Source organism: Anas acuta, chromosome 10 (genome assembly GCF_963932015.1).
Source record: "Anas acuta chromosome 10, bAnaAcu1.1, whole genome shotgun sequence".
Lineage (NCBI taxonomy): Eukaryota > Metazoa > Chordata > Aves > Anseriformes > Anatidae > Anas > Anas acuta.
The window spans coordinates 4,099,572-4,118,108 of record NC_088988.1 but is presented as its reverse complement, the minus strand read 5'-3'; the positions used below and the strand labels follow the sequence as shown (position 1 = coordinate 4,118,108).

Below are 18,537 nucleotides of genomic sequence, written 5' to 3'. Positions count from 1 at the left end.
TTTTGGAATATCTCCAGCTACTTACTTGCCTAGTCTTCTTAATATCTAATTTGCCTAGTGCTGAAATTTATCATGTTTTTATATCATCCTTCAAAATTCACGTTTCCTGCTTCATCAGTGTCTTAAAAACAAACAAACAGACAGCTCTTCTCTTTTGGTCTTTCTTATTTTCAAGCCTGCTATTTGGTTAGCGAACTGTAATTAACCTTCTCTGAATTTTAATAATTACCTTTAGTTTTTCCTTCTCCGAAGTCCTTGAATCTGTCATTGACTCTCAGAGCTTGAACATCTAGTATCCCTTAAATACATTTCTGCTCCTGTTTCCGGTTCCCACTTCAGCTCCACCAAGGCTAATTTCAGTGATGTATCCATTGACTGCTCTTTGATAAGCGTGACACCTCTTTTAATTCTCTTCCTTATTTTTGTCACTTTCCCCATTGTCTTTTGATATAGAAAGCTGTTCCTGTAATATTTCTTAAAATGCTATGTTTCTTTCCTTTGTCATCGCGCGACCTTCTGTCTTCATCGTTTTTCTCCTTTAATATCTGTAAGATCTTACTCCCCGCCCATGAATTCTTCTTCATCCTCTCCCTGCCTGCTTCCCCTTGGGAACCACCTTTCTGTTTCCATGACCTAACCTGATTGTTTGCTTATGACTCGCAGAAGTCTACGTACACTCTTTGTCTTCCTTCTATTAATGGAGTCCCATCACTGTCTGCTTCCCTGCATCATCTCATTTTTTTTCTTTTATGCTTTATTTCCTCCTCCTCAGCTCATTTTTTTTGACCGTCTTCCGTCACTGAGGCCAACAGTGCCCATACGTTATGTTGTACTGTCAGATATTCTTAGATCAATGATTCTTCTTCATTTAGAAAGACTGATGGTAAGGAGAGTGCTGCTGTCCTCAACAAGTTTCAGGGGTTGAAAGAAATCTTTTGGTTCAAAAAAAAGTTTGAAAAAACTAGGTGGTTATTTGAGAAACTTGCAAAACATACATAAGAAAAATGAATCCTACTAAATAAGCTTATATCTAAACAAACAGCTATCTGTTGCTGAAATCATACTGAGGAAAAAGATTTATCTGTTGTATTGATAGTCTTAGCTGCCTGTATCCAAGCTATGGCTCCCATTCAGTGTTCTATAGAGATGTGAATACAGGATTAGGCTATAATGTAAATCTGGATTTTATATGTATGCATGTGTACATAGAAACAAAGTTCCACAGGTGTTTTTGTACCTAAACCAAAGACCAGATGCTTTCACACCCTAAAATTGCATTTGCTAATATGGATTAAATCAAAAATGAAATTTGGTTTGGTTTTACTTGTCTACTTGAAAATAACTCACATTTAAAAACAGAGAACACTGTAGTTGATTAATTGATTTGGTGTTGATCTAGGCTAAGAAAAAAAGTGTATGTTTGAAGACAAATGAAGGGCATGTTTTCTAAGTTAGCAGCTCTGACCTTTTCAAGTTTTCCATCTTAAATAATAATTGAAGCCATGAGTAAATAAATCCAACTTTGCCTGCAGATGTTGAACTGTAATGTCCTTTTACTCTAACATAGCCACTGCCTGATATTAATGGCAGAAACAGTTTTATCATGCCCCATGCTGGGGCTGACTGGTAGTCTCTAGGAACTGTTTTCTTTCCTCCAGCCACATGATTAAAATACAGTTCCAATCAATAAATCTGTACAGTTTCTGTCAATGGTAAGTGTTCGCCCAGGGGTCTTCTGTGTCCCAGAGGTATTTCTTTTTTTCAGTTCTTCTGTATTCACCAGAGAACCAAATTATGATAAGTCTTGTTTACCTAGGCCACCCATTGAGGTTGTTTTTGGACTGCCTGCTGGAAATGCAGTGAGCAATACAGAGCACACAAACACACTCACAGGCTGGTAGATAGAGATATAGATGTTAGCAGTAAGATAACTCTCTTAACAATATGGAGATCCAGCATAGCCTCTGTGAAGAGTTTGCTTTAGGAACATTAAATATTTAAGCATGCATCCTTTGCTCATTTGCGATGTGAGCAGATAACAGTATAGGATGGATCATAAAAAGAGTTCTAAGATCTTGATGTGATTTCAGCTGAAATCACTTCACCACTTTTTGAGGATGTCAGGATTGCCTGTTTTCCCTTTTCTTGGATGAGGATCATCACAGTTGATTGATAAGGCAATATGTGAGCAACTAGTCAATTTTAGATTCTCTTTCCTCTAGTAGCAATTGCTTTAATGCAATCGATTAAAAGGAAATTTTAATGATATCACTAATTGTGCTTTTAAAGGAAACATGACAGCTACTATTGAACTATTAATTTATTATTCCCCCTGGTAATCAATTTGAAATATCAAAACATTAATTTTTTATTTTTTTTTTAAGTGACATTTCCTGCAGTGTCACTTGTTTGTTTCTTAAATTAGCATGTCATCCTTGGAAATAATGGTAACATGGAAGCAATGAAGTAATTGTAGTCAACCCATAACCTTTTCCACTTCCCATTTTTTGTTATGGGAGATGCAAGAGAAAAGTAGCGTTCCTGCCTGTATTCAACAGGAGGTAGTGCATGTTTCCATGCATACGTGCAGCCAAGAAAAGCATCTAGTTTGTTTCTATAAAAGACTCCCTTTAAAGGCAAGTACTAGACTGTAGCTGTCTATAAATGCAAACAAACTAGGCACTAGTCAGCAGAAATAAATGTGTTCAGCTGCATGTTGCACATCTGAATTATTTATTCAGAAATAATAAGCATGGTTTGTCAACACTTACACGAAGGATTATCTGTGTTACATAGTAAAGCTATTGTCGTGTCTTTGCTGACTAATTTGTAAGTGTTCAGGGAGCACCTTATTCACTTTTCAATGCCCAGAGTCCAGGATATAGGTTGAAGCTCACTTATTCCATAAATTTATTTTTCTTAAAATCACAAAGTATGGCCAGCATTACAAATGTTAATGCTACTATTATAGGATAATAATTTAAAAATACCAGTGTTCTCAGAGGGCTCCAGCAGTGTGTCATTTCCCTGCTTTATTAAAATGAATGAACAGATGTACAATTTATTTCTGCTGAACTATCATCTAAATTCATAAGCTATTTCTCATGTGTCTGAAATCCGTGTTGGTTTCCCATTTTCTTTGCCTCAGAAAAAAAAAAAAAAAATTACACTCTCACATTTATCACTCTGGGGATATAAACGAGAAGTATACTCTCCACTTCATTCACTTTAGACTAATATCCTCAGTACAATTTAAATCCCATCTCTTCAAGCCTATTCAGCAAAACCTAGGCACTGGAACACCCCAGGATCTGATTGCAAAACTCCCTTGCCTTCTACGTTGAAGGCTGGCAGGTGGACTCTGAGGACACTATCTGTTCTCTCTGACAGAATGAGGTGGCACTCAGCTGTGTTTAATCTTTTTGGTTGGCATTTACAATGCCACTGGAAGCAATGCAATTTCTTAGCAAAAAGTTGCGGAAAACAAACAAGGAAGTAAGGACGGAAGGAGCAGATAATGACAAGTAAGAAGGAGAGGTGAGGAGGTTGGGCATAATTGTAGTGAAATTTGTAGCAAAGGAACACACATCGGCTTGCCCCAACCAGTGACAAAAATGTGTCTTATTTGTCTTGTGGCATTGTACAAGCATGGCAGGTGCTCCCTGGAAGTGATAAACAAACAAAACAAGGCAGTGCAGAGATTAGATGGAATAAAATTATGGAAGCTTAAAAGCACATGAAACAGACACGTTGCCATGGGAAAAAATGAGTATAAAAATCCCAGACAGTGTGCTCTCAGCCTATTGCCATTCTTATTTGTTGGCAATGTTTGTGGGCAATGTAAGGGTGATATTTTGCACTAATTCCATGTGAGGAAAGAGTGGATAATATGTCCTGGGGGTGCTGGCAGCATTTCTTCTGTAAATTGTGTTTCTAAGAGTTTATATTGTAAGCGAGCTGTAAAAATTTTCGATGGTTTTGTAGTTGACAACAGAATTCTCAGGCTCAGATTTTTTTTTTTTTCTTGGTTTGTTTTTATTTTTCCCTGATAAAAATCACTTTGGCAAAGGGAGTAGTGGAACAGAATGTGAATCAATCTGCTTTCTTCATTTCATAGTTGCTCTGGAATTTAAATGCAGGCCTTTAAATACTTCTTTGCCAGACAATTCCTGAATATCGTGAAGTAATGGTTGAGATTTGTAAAGAAGCATGATTTTCTTTAGAAGATGTCTCTGTAGTGGCAGGAGCAGTTTGTCCCCATGCAACTGCTCAGACAGAGTTGTTAATTCCATAGCAAGAGGGGAGGAGTTATAATTGGAGCAGGTTTTTACAGTGACCACATTGCAGACAATCTCAAAACAATTACATTTGGGTATCTGGTTCCCTTTCAATCCTTCTCACAGAATCACAGAATTTCTAGGTTGGAAGAGACCTCAAGATCATCGAGTCCAACCTCTAACCTAACACTAACAGTCCCCACTAAACCATATCCCTAAGCTCTACATCTAAACGTCTTTTGAAGACTTCCAGGGATGGTGACTCCACCACCTCCCTGGGCAGCCTGTTCCAATGCCTCACAACCCTTTCAGTAAAGAAGCTCTTCCTAACATCTAACCTAAAACTCCCCTGGCGCAATTCTCTAAGCTGAGATCATAATTATTTTCCTCTCCTTTTTCCTTGTGTTTTCTTGCCAAAAGAGAATGGTACAAGATAGGAAGGCAAATGTCAGAAGTATAATTTTCATCTTTTATCTGCAGAAGGGAGGGCAAATGTGATTTTGTAGCTAGATTCTGTACCTCTAGCAGTCAGCCCTAATGCATTGTGCTGAAGAGTCCTGCATGGTGGGGAGCTTGAGACTGGGAACTCAGTGAAGGATTTCCTTCCTATCACTTGGTTTGGGGCAAAGACTTTATTTTATTTTATTTTATTTTATTTTATTTTATTTTATTTTAGCAATCAAGTTAGCTTCATGGAAGTTAATGAGTATATCTGCATTTAAAATGTTAGAAAGCTATGAAAAGTGCTTCGTTCCCCTTTCTGCTTTGGACTTTGGACTTGGTCCTATCATGAAATCTGCAGGGGAAAGGGATCTCAAGATATAATGACATCCTGTCCTCGTATCTGTACAATTTCTAGTATTTGTATATCTTATTTTCCCCTCAAGAGCTTTGAAAGTTCAGTCTCTGTGGTCCCCCAGCAATCTATATCAGTACTTGAGCTACCCTGAAGTTTTGACTCACCTGTAATGGGAATTTTTCTTGCCTCCACTGAAGCCCATTGTTTCTTGGCCTTTTCCACTATGAAGGTGGCACATAGACAATTCCCTTCTCTACAGCAGCCCCGTGTGTATTTTTGCTATGCAGGTTAGTTCAAGGCCAGGAGTGTGAGAAGTCTGCCTGCTCTCCAATTGCTCTTTGCCTTCTGCAGTGTGGGCAGGAAGCGGGTGCAGTACTACAGCTGGGGCTTCCCAGTGCTGAGCAGATGGAAGATTTCCTGTTTCTGTCTTGCACACTATACATTTTCTTACACATCTTCATGCAGTTTTGCTGTTTTCACAACATTAAATTGCCTTTATTGTCCACGATTCTTTTCCAGTAGCAGAGTAAGTGACAAAACTAACATCTGCCATATGTGGTTTCTTCTTCTTTCATCCTCACCACAGGAGGGGAAGAGTGTATGGATTTTGAGCACTTGGATGCAGCTGTTTATTTTCTTCTTATATGTGTGGTTTTGTGTTTAATACAGAGAAATTGATTAAATCATCCAGATGTTTTCTTTTTAGTTATTTTGGGTTTTGTTATGTAACCAGCTGAGGATATTTCATATACAAATGAGAATGTGTAAGCACTGGCTAGGGACCTTTGTGTCATAGCTAGGCACACTGTGATCTTCTCCACGCAATTTGCTAATATACCTAACTTCTAACCTGCAATTAGCCCATATTTCCTATTTTGTGTTTCTCTTCAGCTAAGGGAGTTTGACAGCTGAGTCAGGCTTTCTGCCGTGGGCAAATGTGCAGAGGGGCCTAGGAGAAGATTCATCAATTCCAGAGTTAGTTCTGAGCAAGTTTCGTTAATGCTTTATAAGTATATAGCATTTTTCATTCCAAAGAACCCCAAAGGAACATACAGAAAATGGATCCTCTCCATGGGCAAGCAGAAGATTAAACTGCAGCTTTCTGCTGCTTGCAGGGAAAAGGGAGTCTTAAGACTTGGTTTCCTTTATTAAAGGATCCTACTCAGGAAAGCTGCTTTAATTTCTAAAGGAGCATGTCCAGTAACAGCCAACCCTGGTGTTGTAGTGTTACCCTCAAAATCTTGTTGTTGGGCAAAGGGAAGTCCACTTTGGCCAAAATTTTATTGTTAGCATAAATGAAAACTAATCCAAGGCTATCCGATCCCAACAGCCATTATTAATCCAGATCTAATGACAACTGGAAAAAAAATCCTCTATGCAGAAAAAGTGTAAGTAATGATAATAATACAGTTATAAAATTGTCACACATGCTTCTTGGTTTCTACTGCTTTATCTGCTGTGTATGCTCACCTTTTCCTGGTTCCTCTGAGTCTTAAAGGTGGTGGGTCCAGTTTAAGTCCAAAGAAAACAAAGTTGGCAGGCAGTTGGTGAACAGTTCCTGCAGAGCAAGCCTGACCAATCTCTGTCCTGTGGCCTTGCAAACTCACAATTTAGGGCTATTATTACTAGCAATGGCAATACCATGTTCCCATATCGCTCTGTGTTATCTAGGACAGCATTTTGGGCCCTATTCACAGAAAAAGAAGTTTGAGTATATCATGGTTGATGCAGAGTTCATGCAACTGCGGCCTCTTGTCTTCACTGCTGGGGGAGTGAGTGAGTGATGTGCTCCAACACATTTCAAAGTGTGATGGAAGCTCTCCATCATCATTAGTCCACTGAAACTGTGTTAACCAACCCATCTGTGTGTCAGAAGGCAGAGACAGCGGCTGTGGCAGCAGCCTCTGGACTCAGAATAAAGAATATCAGTGATCATCAGGATAGTTACATAGGATGTAAAACTAACCAGTAGGAGTCAAACTGATCTGCTGGGCCTTTGTATTCATGTGAGAAGCGCCTAAGGCTTTCAGGGACTAGTAAGGGATCTCTTTTATAGTTCATTCCAGACACAGTGTGCACTGCTTCCATTAGGGCACACACAAGGGTGCTGGGCAGCCTTAGTATAGGACTGTGGCATAACATAAGTAATCAAAGCCTCTGCATGGAAGAAAAATGAAGTGGGACTCAGCTAAACAATATTAAAAATCTACCAAAGGCAAAAGAAGAACTAAAATCTGGCAGTGGCAGGAGGGACAAATGGAGAGAACTAAGAGGTCTTCTCTGAGCCACCTCTAGCATGTGTTACAGGGAAAAATGCTCTGAGTGATGAAAGCGTGTGTGTGTCTGTGAGGATGTTTGTTATACCAGTTAATACAGGAATCTCTTCCTCCTCTGGTTTTTCTTTCACCTACAAAGCTCAATGTCCCTGACTTTATGAGTGAAAATATCACAAGTAATTGAAGCTGCAAATCCCAGCAGAATATTAAATTAGAAATTAAGCAAAAATGCTCATCAGTTGGAGCACAGGAATCCTGGGCAAATTTTCTAATGCAGTGGTACAGCAATTGGAATAATTTTTTCCTAACTGCTTCACTAACTAAATTGATTGAATTAAATGTGTTCTATGGTGCTAGCTAACCTCTGACCCCAGTTACTCAGGATAATCAGGGGGGTAATCAGCCTGCCATGATCTGAGCTCCAAAGGAACAAGAATATTGTAAGGTTCAGGGAGCCTATGCTGGCATTAATCAGATGTCATCAGGGCTTGATTATAAATCCTAAAGACCACCAAATTGATACAACATGGTTTAATTCACTAAAAATTAGGTATCTACATATTAATCACCAAGAAGAATATCTGAAAGTGATTGCTTTTCTACTAAGTGAAGTCAGGTGTCAACGCTTTGGAATGTCGCACAGTTTTGTAATAAATATAATGATCAGCATCAGCACAAAAGTAGCATTAGCCAGATTAAAAAAGATTTTGTTCTAACCTCAAATAGATTTTTCCTCCTGTTGGAGTTTACAGCTCCATTGAAATCATTCTTCATGTTTCAACTCTAATTATGAGCTTACTCAGAAGCAAGAAATAGTATATGTTTCAAGCTACCTGCTAACACAGCATTTTTCTCACTTCCAAGGGGAGAAAGGGTGGCTGCTTACAGTGTGTCATACAGCTGTGTGTAGGAATTAAGTGATATTTATTGTCCCTTAAAATTACTTCCCTCAGAACTGGCAAGCTCAGTTGAAAAATCTGTATCTAGAAATTTGCGTTAGGATCCAGTTAATTACTGGTGTACTTGCTTGCTCTCTTTGGGAAGAGTTCAGTGTGGCAATTTTGATGCAGATGTATTAGCATATTATGTAGATACTTGCTACAGAAGAAGGAGAAGCAGTCTTAAAAGAGAGTAATAGCACAGATGCTTAATAAACTAATTTTCTTCATACGTGTACTGACTTAATGAGCATTGATCCTCATGGAAAAGATTTATTTTATATTTTTTTTTATGTAAACCAATGGTATCATCAAATGCTTGTTTCTCTTATTGGTGTCACCTGTGTTTCCTGGGAATTGCTTTTATTTGCAATAGAAACTTGATTTGCTTGAAATTAGAGGGCTTACACCACTTCTCAAGGATTTTTGAGCATGCTGCCATGTTAGCTGTGTCTGGGATGAAGACATTGTATAAAGTCTGGACATTCCAGCAAGTCAGCTTCAGTGATTACTTGCTGTGTAGATGCACTGGACTTTCTGTATATGTTCAGACTAACTGTGGAGCAGATTTGTGCTGATTTTCCTTACCTTCTATGAACGCACTGCAGTGATGGTCTTTACAGGCACAATAATCATGATGTGCCATGCCACTGGGACAGGCCATTTGCTGTTAATGTTCAGGTAATCCCTGCAGCCCATACAAGATAGTTCTGATAGGCTTGATCCACTGTATATAAGCTTCATGGTGTGCACAGCTTTCTGTCCAAAGCACGCGTGGTGCCTTGGCCTGTCTTGACCTCCCTTTTAATTCCTGGTGTTCAGACACATAAAGTGAGGAGCACTGCCATCAAACTTCTAGTTGTTCACCTTGTGCAAATAGCTTAGAGAGCTATTCAGTAGCTTAAGAGAGAGTTCAGTATCAGGGTATATAAAAATCCTTAGTTCATTCTTTATCTTCTGTATTAATAAAAAGAACCAAATGGTACTTATTTATTTACAGCAAAACTTATCCAGCTGAGGTTGAAAAGGTGTTTGTGTTTAAGAAGGCTGTGTGTACAGAGAATGTATGGTTAGGTGTACATAAATTGCAGGTGAAGAAATGAAAGAGCTCTCAATGTTCTGTCTGCAACATTCTAGACAGGAAATAGGCACACAATGGGCACTTACAAAAGTAATGTTTCGCTTTCCTTTTTTACAAATATTTTTCTTTCAAGAAGAGATGAAATGAGCATTGGCAGAAAGAGCTGGGCAGTGGGAGATGGAGACCGTGGGTAACCTTAAAGCAGAAAGCAATGAATCCATTTAGCATATCTTTGCTTTCTTCCTGACCTTTTCCACATCTCTTCAGAGCCAAACTGCGTAGCTGTCTGCTCCATGCTTCAATCACTCTTCAGCACTGTAGGTCTCAATATATGCTTAAATCTCATGTGTTTTCAAAGCAGGCTACCTCAGCTGCAAGTGAACTTCTCTCAAACTGCCTTTTGAAAGCTCACATCACAGTACTGTATGGGGAGGCTCAGATCACTCCATAGCTATTAGTCCGATAGGTTGCATTTATTTCTGTTATTCTCTCTTCTTGACCTTGGAAAAAAACTTTTTGTTGTTGTTGTTGTTCTAATGCGGCTGGAGACCCCAGGACCTAGCTGTTCCCTTGTCAGATTAACTAAAAAGAACGCTGTTTTCCCGGATGTTCAAAATAAGATCAAAATGTTTCTGCTGTGGAAGGAAAAAACAGGAGAGAGACTATTAATCATGAAAATTCACTTATGTCTGTGATCTCTGAACTATTCTCCTTGTATACGTTTATATACCTCCTTTTTGATATAGCAGTAGTATTCATATTCGGTGTATATTGTGTAAACAGGATGTAGGCTAGGCAATCTACCAGAATTACTTTCTATCAGAAAGTAATGCATATGCAGTAGAAGAAACTGTGTGTGGTAGACTTCATTCATTATTTTGCTGGTAGTCTTGGAACACTTGTGTTCAGATGGACTGAAACACGGAGTGTTGGCCTAAATTCTCCTTTCCACACCCAGTTTTCTTCAGAAAACAAAATGCTGGCTAGAGATTTCATTTTTAAAATTCAGACAAATTCTGTATCACTGCAGATAAAACTGCCTGTAAACTTCCATCTGTACCTCCTGCCTCCACTGGCACAGTGTGAAACTTTGCAGAGTTCTTATCTGCTTCCAAAAAAGAGTTTTCAAATCGGACTAACTTCAGTCGGCTCTCAGCTGGAGGGGCTTGTAAATCTAGGGCATCTCATCCCCATCAGTTGGCACAACCTAAAATGCCAGAAGTTTGGGGAATTGACGAAATTCACTGCTAAAATATTCTAGAGATACCAGTTGCTTTGAATGGTGCTGTTAGGCACTGCGCACCAAAGGCCACGTGAAGAAACTTAACCACTGTCAAAACATCTGTTGTTGGCAGCATGGGTTGTGATCAGCTGTAAGCTGGCACAATGAATAACTACCTTCTTGAGAAAAAATCACCATGTCCTCTCTGACCGTCATTAGCCTCAGCGAGAACTCTATGTGGATTGATGGGGGAATTCTTGTAAAATCTTTCTGCTCCTAAAATGCAGTGGAAGAAACTGAAAGAAAAATCCAGCTATGGTCATTTTATCTAAAAAATACATCCAGGATCTTAGAAAGAAGACAGGCTTTCCACTGCTCTTGATGGGGAGAGCAATCAGGAGGAAATAATACTTAGCTGGGTTGGCTGAATACATCACAAGTGGTCTCAAATGTGAAAAGCAAATTTCTCACTGGTCCCTAGGTAACACTGTTGCTGAACCAGGTGAATAGGTGTAGTTTGCTCTTTCAGGCTTAGTCAGATCATCATTTTCTCTGATGCTGTTGTTTTAAACATAAGGTTTGTTCTATCTAGAGGGGTATGGGAGGAGATTATTTGGCAAATAAGAAAAGAACGTCACTATTGCTTTGACTTGTTCTCAGAAGTATCTAAAGTGTAGTAAATATTATAGTGACCTTTCTGTCCACCTGGAGAAAGAGTATTTTCTATGATCTGACCATCATTCTAGAAGTATTCATTGCATTTAAGGATATTTGAATTATTCTATAAATAAATTAATGCATGTTGTATTTATAAGTGGAAAAAAAGAGAATGAATCCTTTCTAAATGTTTTACATATGCTAATAATAATAACAATAATGATAATAAATGCTTTCCTTTTGAATTTTTAGACCTCTGTGCTACATTTGGTGTATTCCCATGAGGTAATAGGCTTTGATGCAGGCATTCAACATATGATTAAAATATGTTAGAATTCTCTTTTTGCCTTCATTCCAGCTTCAAGAGATGGATTGAGAAGTAGTTAAAATTTTGTGTAAGCAAAGGTCTTCAAAACAACTCCCCAAAGTAGCTATTTCCAAGTGTCCTTCGCAATCACTTACAGTCTCTGAAAGGCCTTTTATTCTACTGCAAGCATGTAAATGAGGGGATAGGAATACAGCATCATCTCTGAAAGAGGTTTGAGCCACTGTTGTGGGGAAAGAAGCAGAAAGGAAAATTCTATTCATTCATTTGTGAATTTTATGAGTATCTTACTCTATAAATCTCTCAAAGTTTTCTAAGATTTATGATGTCTGCAAGAGAAATAAAAAGCTCTTCGCATGGCCACTTTGGCAAATTAACAGGCAATTCCTGCTGCACCCGGCAGGTCATCCATCCATCTATTTTACCCTGTTACACTTGCTTTCTGTTCCTGCCCTACGCCACCATGAGTCCTAATACCTAGAGAATTCTTCAAGAGATCCAACCGAGTGCTAGAGATGGCTTGGCTTCATTACGTGGAAGGCTGCTCACAGAAGGATTTGTACATGGAGCATGGGGAAACAGCCTGATTAATGAGTTTTGTTTCTTTGTTTGCTGTATTACTTGGACTTCTTAGCAGTGCTTTTCCAAGCAGACTGATGAGCAGCAAAACAAGATAAAGTCATGCTGAAACCCTCATGCCTTTCCTTTCATCATTCATGCATATAATATCAGCATTGCTAAGCATCTTTGTGTTTTTCAATAACAAGGCACAAATTTATAGAACCTGCAGAAATTATAGCCATATTACGGAGAGCAGAATTTAATCTCTGGCTTTCCATTTATCTAATTAATCCTTTGGATTTGTTGCTGTTTTTGCAGGTGGCAGCATACAGTGAACACAAATATCCATTTGGTGTTTCATTATTGAGAAGTACTTCTGTTTTGTAAAATAACTGGCCTGTGCCTTGAAAGATCACACAGCATTTACATTGCATAGCCTGTGAAATTCATTCCGAAGTAAAAAGGGAAAATGCATCCAAAATGATTACGGTCAATTTCATGTGTTCAGAAAGACTTTTTCTAAGCTACAATTGAATTCTTTCTGTAATTTCACTAAGGAGATGGAAGAATATTATGTACTTAGAAAAAATACAGAATAAACTAAAAGACGCACTTTAAGTTAAGAAATAATGTAATGCCTACAAGCCCACATTATAGCAGTAAGAAAATGACAATTACTAAAGACTGTTCAGGTGACTCATAGCTTTAATTTGTGTTTTGCATCTAGTTTACACCATCAAATTCTTGTCATGCTATGATAATGCTTTATATTTACAGGGTATCTTTCACCTAAGTGGCTTCCAAAGTGCTTCATGCATTGCTCTATGTACAGATTACATCAATTTAATCTATTACATTAATACAGCTATCTCTGCAGCAAGGTACAGCAGCTATTCGAGTCCATATGGTAAAGGCTATGCACAGTTTAAAGAGAGAGAAAATACCTTCAAAATCTGTAGAAGAGATTAGGTAGAATGTAGTACTAAATTACAATTTGCCCTGGCCACAAAATTAAAAATAAAATTGCTGGTGTGAAGAGTTCAGGTTGGCTGCAGTCAGTCAGGTTTTCTGTTTTATGGCCCACCTGGAGCCCCCAATACTAGGGCAGCACATGTGGTCATTGTGCTGAAAAGGTGACTGAAGAATCATCAGAATCACTTTGTTCGATGCTTAAATGTTATGGTAAGTATTTCCACCTAGTATTTATTTCACCTGCCTCACGTCTGAAGTCTGATGAGCTTTGAGCACCAGATTACTTGCTTTATTGTTAGCCAGCAAGCTGGGCTTTGTGTCCCAGTGAATTTCACAAGAAATTCCACATTAGTGACATAACATCCTAATTCCTGATTGCTTAAATATGCAAACCTTTGTGATTACTCTAAAAATCTATTTGTCTTTGGAGATATTTCAGATACAGAGCTACAAAAAATACATTATTTTATTAACAACAAAATATTGGCCACTCAGGTGCACACATGCTGAGTGACAGCATGTGAAGTAAAAAAAGTACAAGTAAAGACAAACAGCAAACAGACTGCAAAAGATTTCTTAAGCTTGTTCTTGTATTTTCAAGAAAGTAGGTAGAAAAATGTGGTTGTAAAAGGTGGTCTTCAGTGAAGAAGGACACATACAATAATACAATTTCCTTGGGGAGTTTGTAATGGAGCTGTGTGAATTAACATATCCCATTATTTCTCATCTTTTGTGATATATAAATGGGGAAACAAACAGATGATGATAACACAGAATACCTTCAACTGGAATGTTACCCTGATTAATGCAAACTGATGTGCAGTTTTAATTTGGTTGTTCTTGACTGGGAATCACAGCGTGTAGAATCCTAATGAGCCATGGAGTAGCGATCACCAATCCCAGACACGTATATCTCACGTTGTGTTTGCTGCTTGTGGCAGCTCTTTAATTTAGGTTATGTCAGCAGTCCACTCTGAGGCAGACGTTTTTTAGTGACTTCATAAGGGCATTAAGGTTATTCCTGCATGCTCATGTCATTGCTGGACAACAAACACTAAGGTGATTCTGACGCAGTTAAGTGCATTTGTTGTTCTGTACTCTGTTCTCTGCTCAGTAAAAAAACCCTCACTTGTTATGGAAGCTTTAAATAAGACTGTTGGATAAAAAATTGGATATAAACCTCCAAATATAACACAGTGACTAGAACTTGTAGTCTGTATTAATGATAAACATAATTATATTTTTATTAACATCAAAATTAAATGTTTAAATGACAATAAATGACAATTAAATGGCAATGTGGCATATCACTCACAGAGTAAGTTAACCTTACATATTCAAATGCTTGGTTGTGAACATAGCTCCTTCCAGCCAAATGTAGCTCTGTCCCAAGGCCTTCCAAATTATTATTTTTAATATGGGTCCAGATTATGGCAGTTTAAATAAAGTTCTGAACTCATCTATTTTATTCTTAATTTATAGCGGTGCTTAGGGGATATGCAGATATTTAAAAAGAGTAAAATCAATTAATTCATGATCCAATTATTTGTGTTAGCCCCTGTGGGGTTTTATTTTAGAGCATTGGATCAGCATCTCCCAGTTAAGCACTGTGCTTTGAGAATGTAAAGCTTTCATGTTGAAATATGATGAACCTGTGGTTATCTTTTCCCTATCTGCAAATTTAATTCCTTTTTTTGTCCTTTCATGGTTTTAAAATTCCCTTCTTGCCTTATGTTTTTGAAAGGGACCTCATATAAATACAACAGATTTTTCTAAATAACAAGAAGCTTATTTTTTATATAAAGGTGACATTAACAGGCAAGAGAGTTCACTTTCTAGATCATATGCCCTGTATTTTTCTGAGCCTCTATGTTTCACAGTAGATATTTAGCTTTTGCAATCACAAATCTGTGATTTATTACACTTTTCATGTTATAAATTTAGAGTAGACCCATATGACAACTTCTGTGATTTGATCATTCTGCTTTTTCATCCATCTTGAACAGAATTTAGTCTAATGTTCCAGACAGCTTCAAATACCCCCTGCGTTTATACGGTCATTTCTAAAATGTAGGGAATGTTAGGGGCGAAAGTACCACTATGCTTGGAATTATCCATCTTGGCACAGCCTTTGCCCATAGACGTTGTCATTTCCTTGATCTGCAGGTGTCAGAAGCTCTGCAGTTTTATGCCCCTAGCAAGTCTATGTGCCCTTTCTGCATTGCTAATTCACTGCAACTGAAGCTTCTGAGAGCCCTTCTTAAATAAGGAGAAAATAAGAGTGCTGAAGAGAGCCAACCCCAGCTGAGATACCTTTGAGTTAGATATCCTTAAAATGACATTAAATATTTTTTTGAGATAGGTGGCACACCACAGCAACCTTTTCCATCACAGTTTGTCACTGGTGGATGAAGCATACTAAATTTATCTCACTGGCTTCATAACTATTCATCTAAATAAGATAAGACAGATTTTAAAATATTTAACCCTAACAGGTCTAACTGTTCGCCAGGTGATGGAGGGAGTATTGAACACTTAGTTGAATCAGACTAGTGGACTAAAGACAAGACTTTTATGAAGGATCGATATGAATTAGGAGCAGATAAGATAAGAGTTAGATTCTTTACTTTTCAATTCCTTGAAACCTTGGCACCATTTTACATAGTTAATTAGGAATTATTTGGTATCGAACACTTGTTGAGAAAAATTCTGACCATTATGGGTCAGCTGATGTGTTTTATACATGATCAAACTGAGACAGTAAGAAATAATACAAAAATATCAGACTGATCATTTATTTTCAATTAGATTAAAAGGTATCCAAGTATGCTTTCCAGTGACAATGTTTTTTGCTGAGAAGGAAGGAATACAATCTTTGTAATAATTCCTCTGTTATTTTCAACATTCTGAATAGAGCATTTCTCTTGATTCACTTCAAAGCAGGAGAAAATATTGTTATATTATCATTTAACGTTAATTAAACTGCAAATGAGCTTAATGATCTGTCCAAAACAAAGCTCAATCACAACCTGTTACATATTAACTATCAAAATCAAAAGAACCTTTAAATTCTTTGTTAAATGTACCAAAGAAGAAGGAGATAGCCAATCATTAATGTCATCCTTTTAGAAAATCAGATTTGAGGCTGGATAACTTGAATTGAATGCATGCAAATTGAAAAAGGGCTTACAAATATAAGTCAAATATGTTGGAAGAAATAAATTATTAAAAAAAAAAAAAAAAAGATAACAGCAAATGTAGTTGTCTCCTCTGTAATTTACTATCAGGAAATATATTCTACCTACTATATGCCCAGATTTTGAAATCTCTATATTAGTAAAATACCATATTCTCACATTCTCACAAAATCTTCTGTAGTGTTATGGCGATGTGGTCTTAAGACAGGACAAGAACATTTGTCTATTCATGTCCTGAAGTCACTGGAGTGACTTTTGCTCTTGATTGATATATCAAGCATTGTCACTGACAATGTAGCTTTTCAGTAGTGGAGGTTTATCAAAACCTACTCGTGTCATTATGGTTCGTAATTTTGAACTTTTGAAGGCTTAATCCCCAGAAATGCTAAGATTCCCTAATAAACCAAAATAGTACTGCTGATGTTCAGCTTTTCTGAGGATTAGGTATGTTATCATTCTGGTTTATCCAGCTCTAAAGCAGGTATTATCTTATCACTCTTACATACAATCCTTTTAGCATGTCAACTGTAAGTATTTGAAAGGTGAGGAGTGTTATTAAGTCTGACCCTTACAAGCTTTTTGAATGGTTTTCTTAATGTTTTTTTTTTTCTACATAAATAAGATTGATGTTATACACTGTTTGGCTGGACAGTAAATTAGAATTTTCTCATATAGGGTTTGGCCAGCTGAATAAGACAGCAATGCAACAAACTTCACAAGGTCATAAAAAATTCTTCCACTAAAAAGAGAAATTAACACTGACATAAGGTTATACAGACAAAGTGATAGCATGTTCAGTTATTTTAGTGTCTTAGAGCAAACCCACCCGCCTGCCCAAAACGGCATGTGGACACTTTTTGTGAAAACTGTTTTACATATTGATAACAGTATAGTGAACAATTAGGATGTGGAACTTTATAAAAAATAATAGTCTGAAATGCAAGACTGGATTATTTGTAAAAAAAAAAAAAAATTATGTTAAGGGACAAGAATGGGCTGTATTAGATAGCTTCCTATGGTGCATAGCTTTGAGGGTAGTTCCCTTTCTGACAGCACATGCATCCATGCAACCCTGTATATATTTTCAGGGTTCACTTTTCCAGTAATATGAGATGAACTGTCTGTCTGTGGTCAGAATTTTCTAACGCTTGATTACTATCACACTTCTATTTATCTGTTCTTTATTGAATGTAGAGTAGTAACGTGTGATACCTTATATTTCATGGGTGATAATGTATTATTTAGAGCCAATAACATTCAGTTTTACTCAAGGATTACATCTTTCTCCTGTTGTGATAAATAATTAACGCTGGCTTGTATATCTCATCTGCGTGGTCATTAATTGAAAACATTAACAATTTCCTCTCCATTTTTTTTTTCTAGTTTCAGGCCACAGTAAAAGAAGGAGTCACAGGTGTAATAGTAAACTTAACTGTTGGTGACCGAGATGACCCCGCAACTGGAGCGTGGAGAGCTGTCTACACCATTATTAATGGAAATCCAGGGCAGAGTTTTGAAATCCATACCAATCCTGAGACTAATGAGGGAATGCTCTCTGTTGTCAAAGTAAGGATAATTTGCTATTGTACTGCATTATTACTGTAAGTTACATCCCCTGGTTTTACTACATTGGAGAAGGCACAGCAAGGATAAATTACTCAAAAATACATACTTGGCTACCAGCACTTGTTTCCTTAAGCCAATATGTATAACTCCCTTTCTGTTACAATAACCTTGCTTCTTTAATGATAACAACCTGCATGATGTTAACTACACTGCCTTTGTCCTTAAGTAACAGCTAGTTTTTTCTGAACCATCACAATTAATTAATAGTGAGACTTTAGAGTGCTGTTTTCTTTGTGACTGAGAGCACAATTAGAATTTGTGTGCCACATTTTGTACTCAGAGAACACATATGCAAATACCAGGGAAGTAAGGAATGTGGCTTCAAACTGAACTAGAGTGCTGCCTTTGATTCCACATTTCTAAAGTATCATGAAAAAAAAACAAAACAAACAAACAAAAAACCCCACTACATGTCTTTGTATGAAGATGGTTGAAGATAATCCTGTATTAAAAAAAAAAATAATAATAATAATAAAATCCTGGTTGCTGCTTGTACCAGAATATTCTCTGTTTGAGAATGCCTCAGAAAATGCATTTTCAATTCTAAAGAGTAATGGAGTATTTTTCCATGGCAGGGGGTTTGGTTTTAATGTAGGAATTGAAAAA

The 18,537-nt window shown here is 37.4% G+C and overlaps 1 protein-coding gene across 3 annotated transcripts in view; it reads left to right on the top strand.

Moving 5' to 3' along the window:
- CDH13 (cadherin 13) overlaps nucleotides 1-18,537 on the top strand; it is a 479,864-nt gene that overhangs the window by 399,422 nt on the left and 61,905 nt on the right. For all 3 annotated transcript variants that reach the window (XM_068693026.1, XM_068693027.1, XM_068693025.1), the window contains one exon: nucleotides 17,689-17,871. In XM_068693026.1, the coding sequence (XP_068549127.1) occupies nucleotides 17,689-17,871 (183 nt within the window). The remainder of the gene's footprint in view (nucleotides 1-17,688; nucleotides 17,872-18,537) is intronic.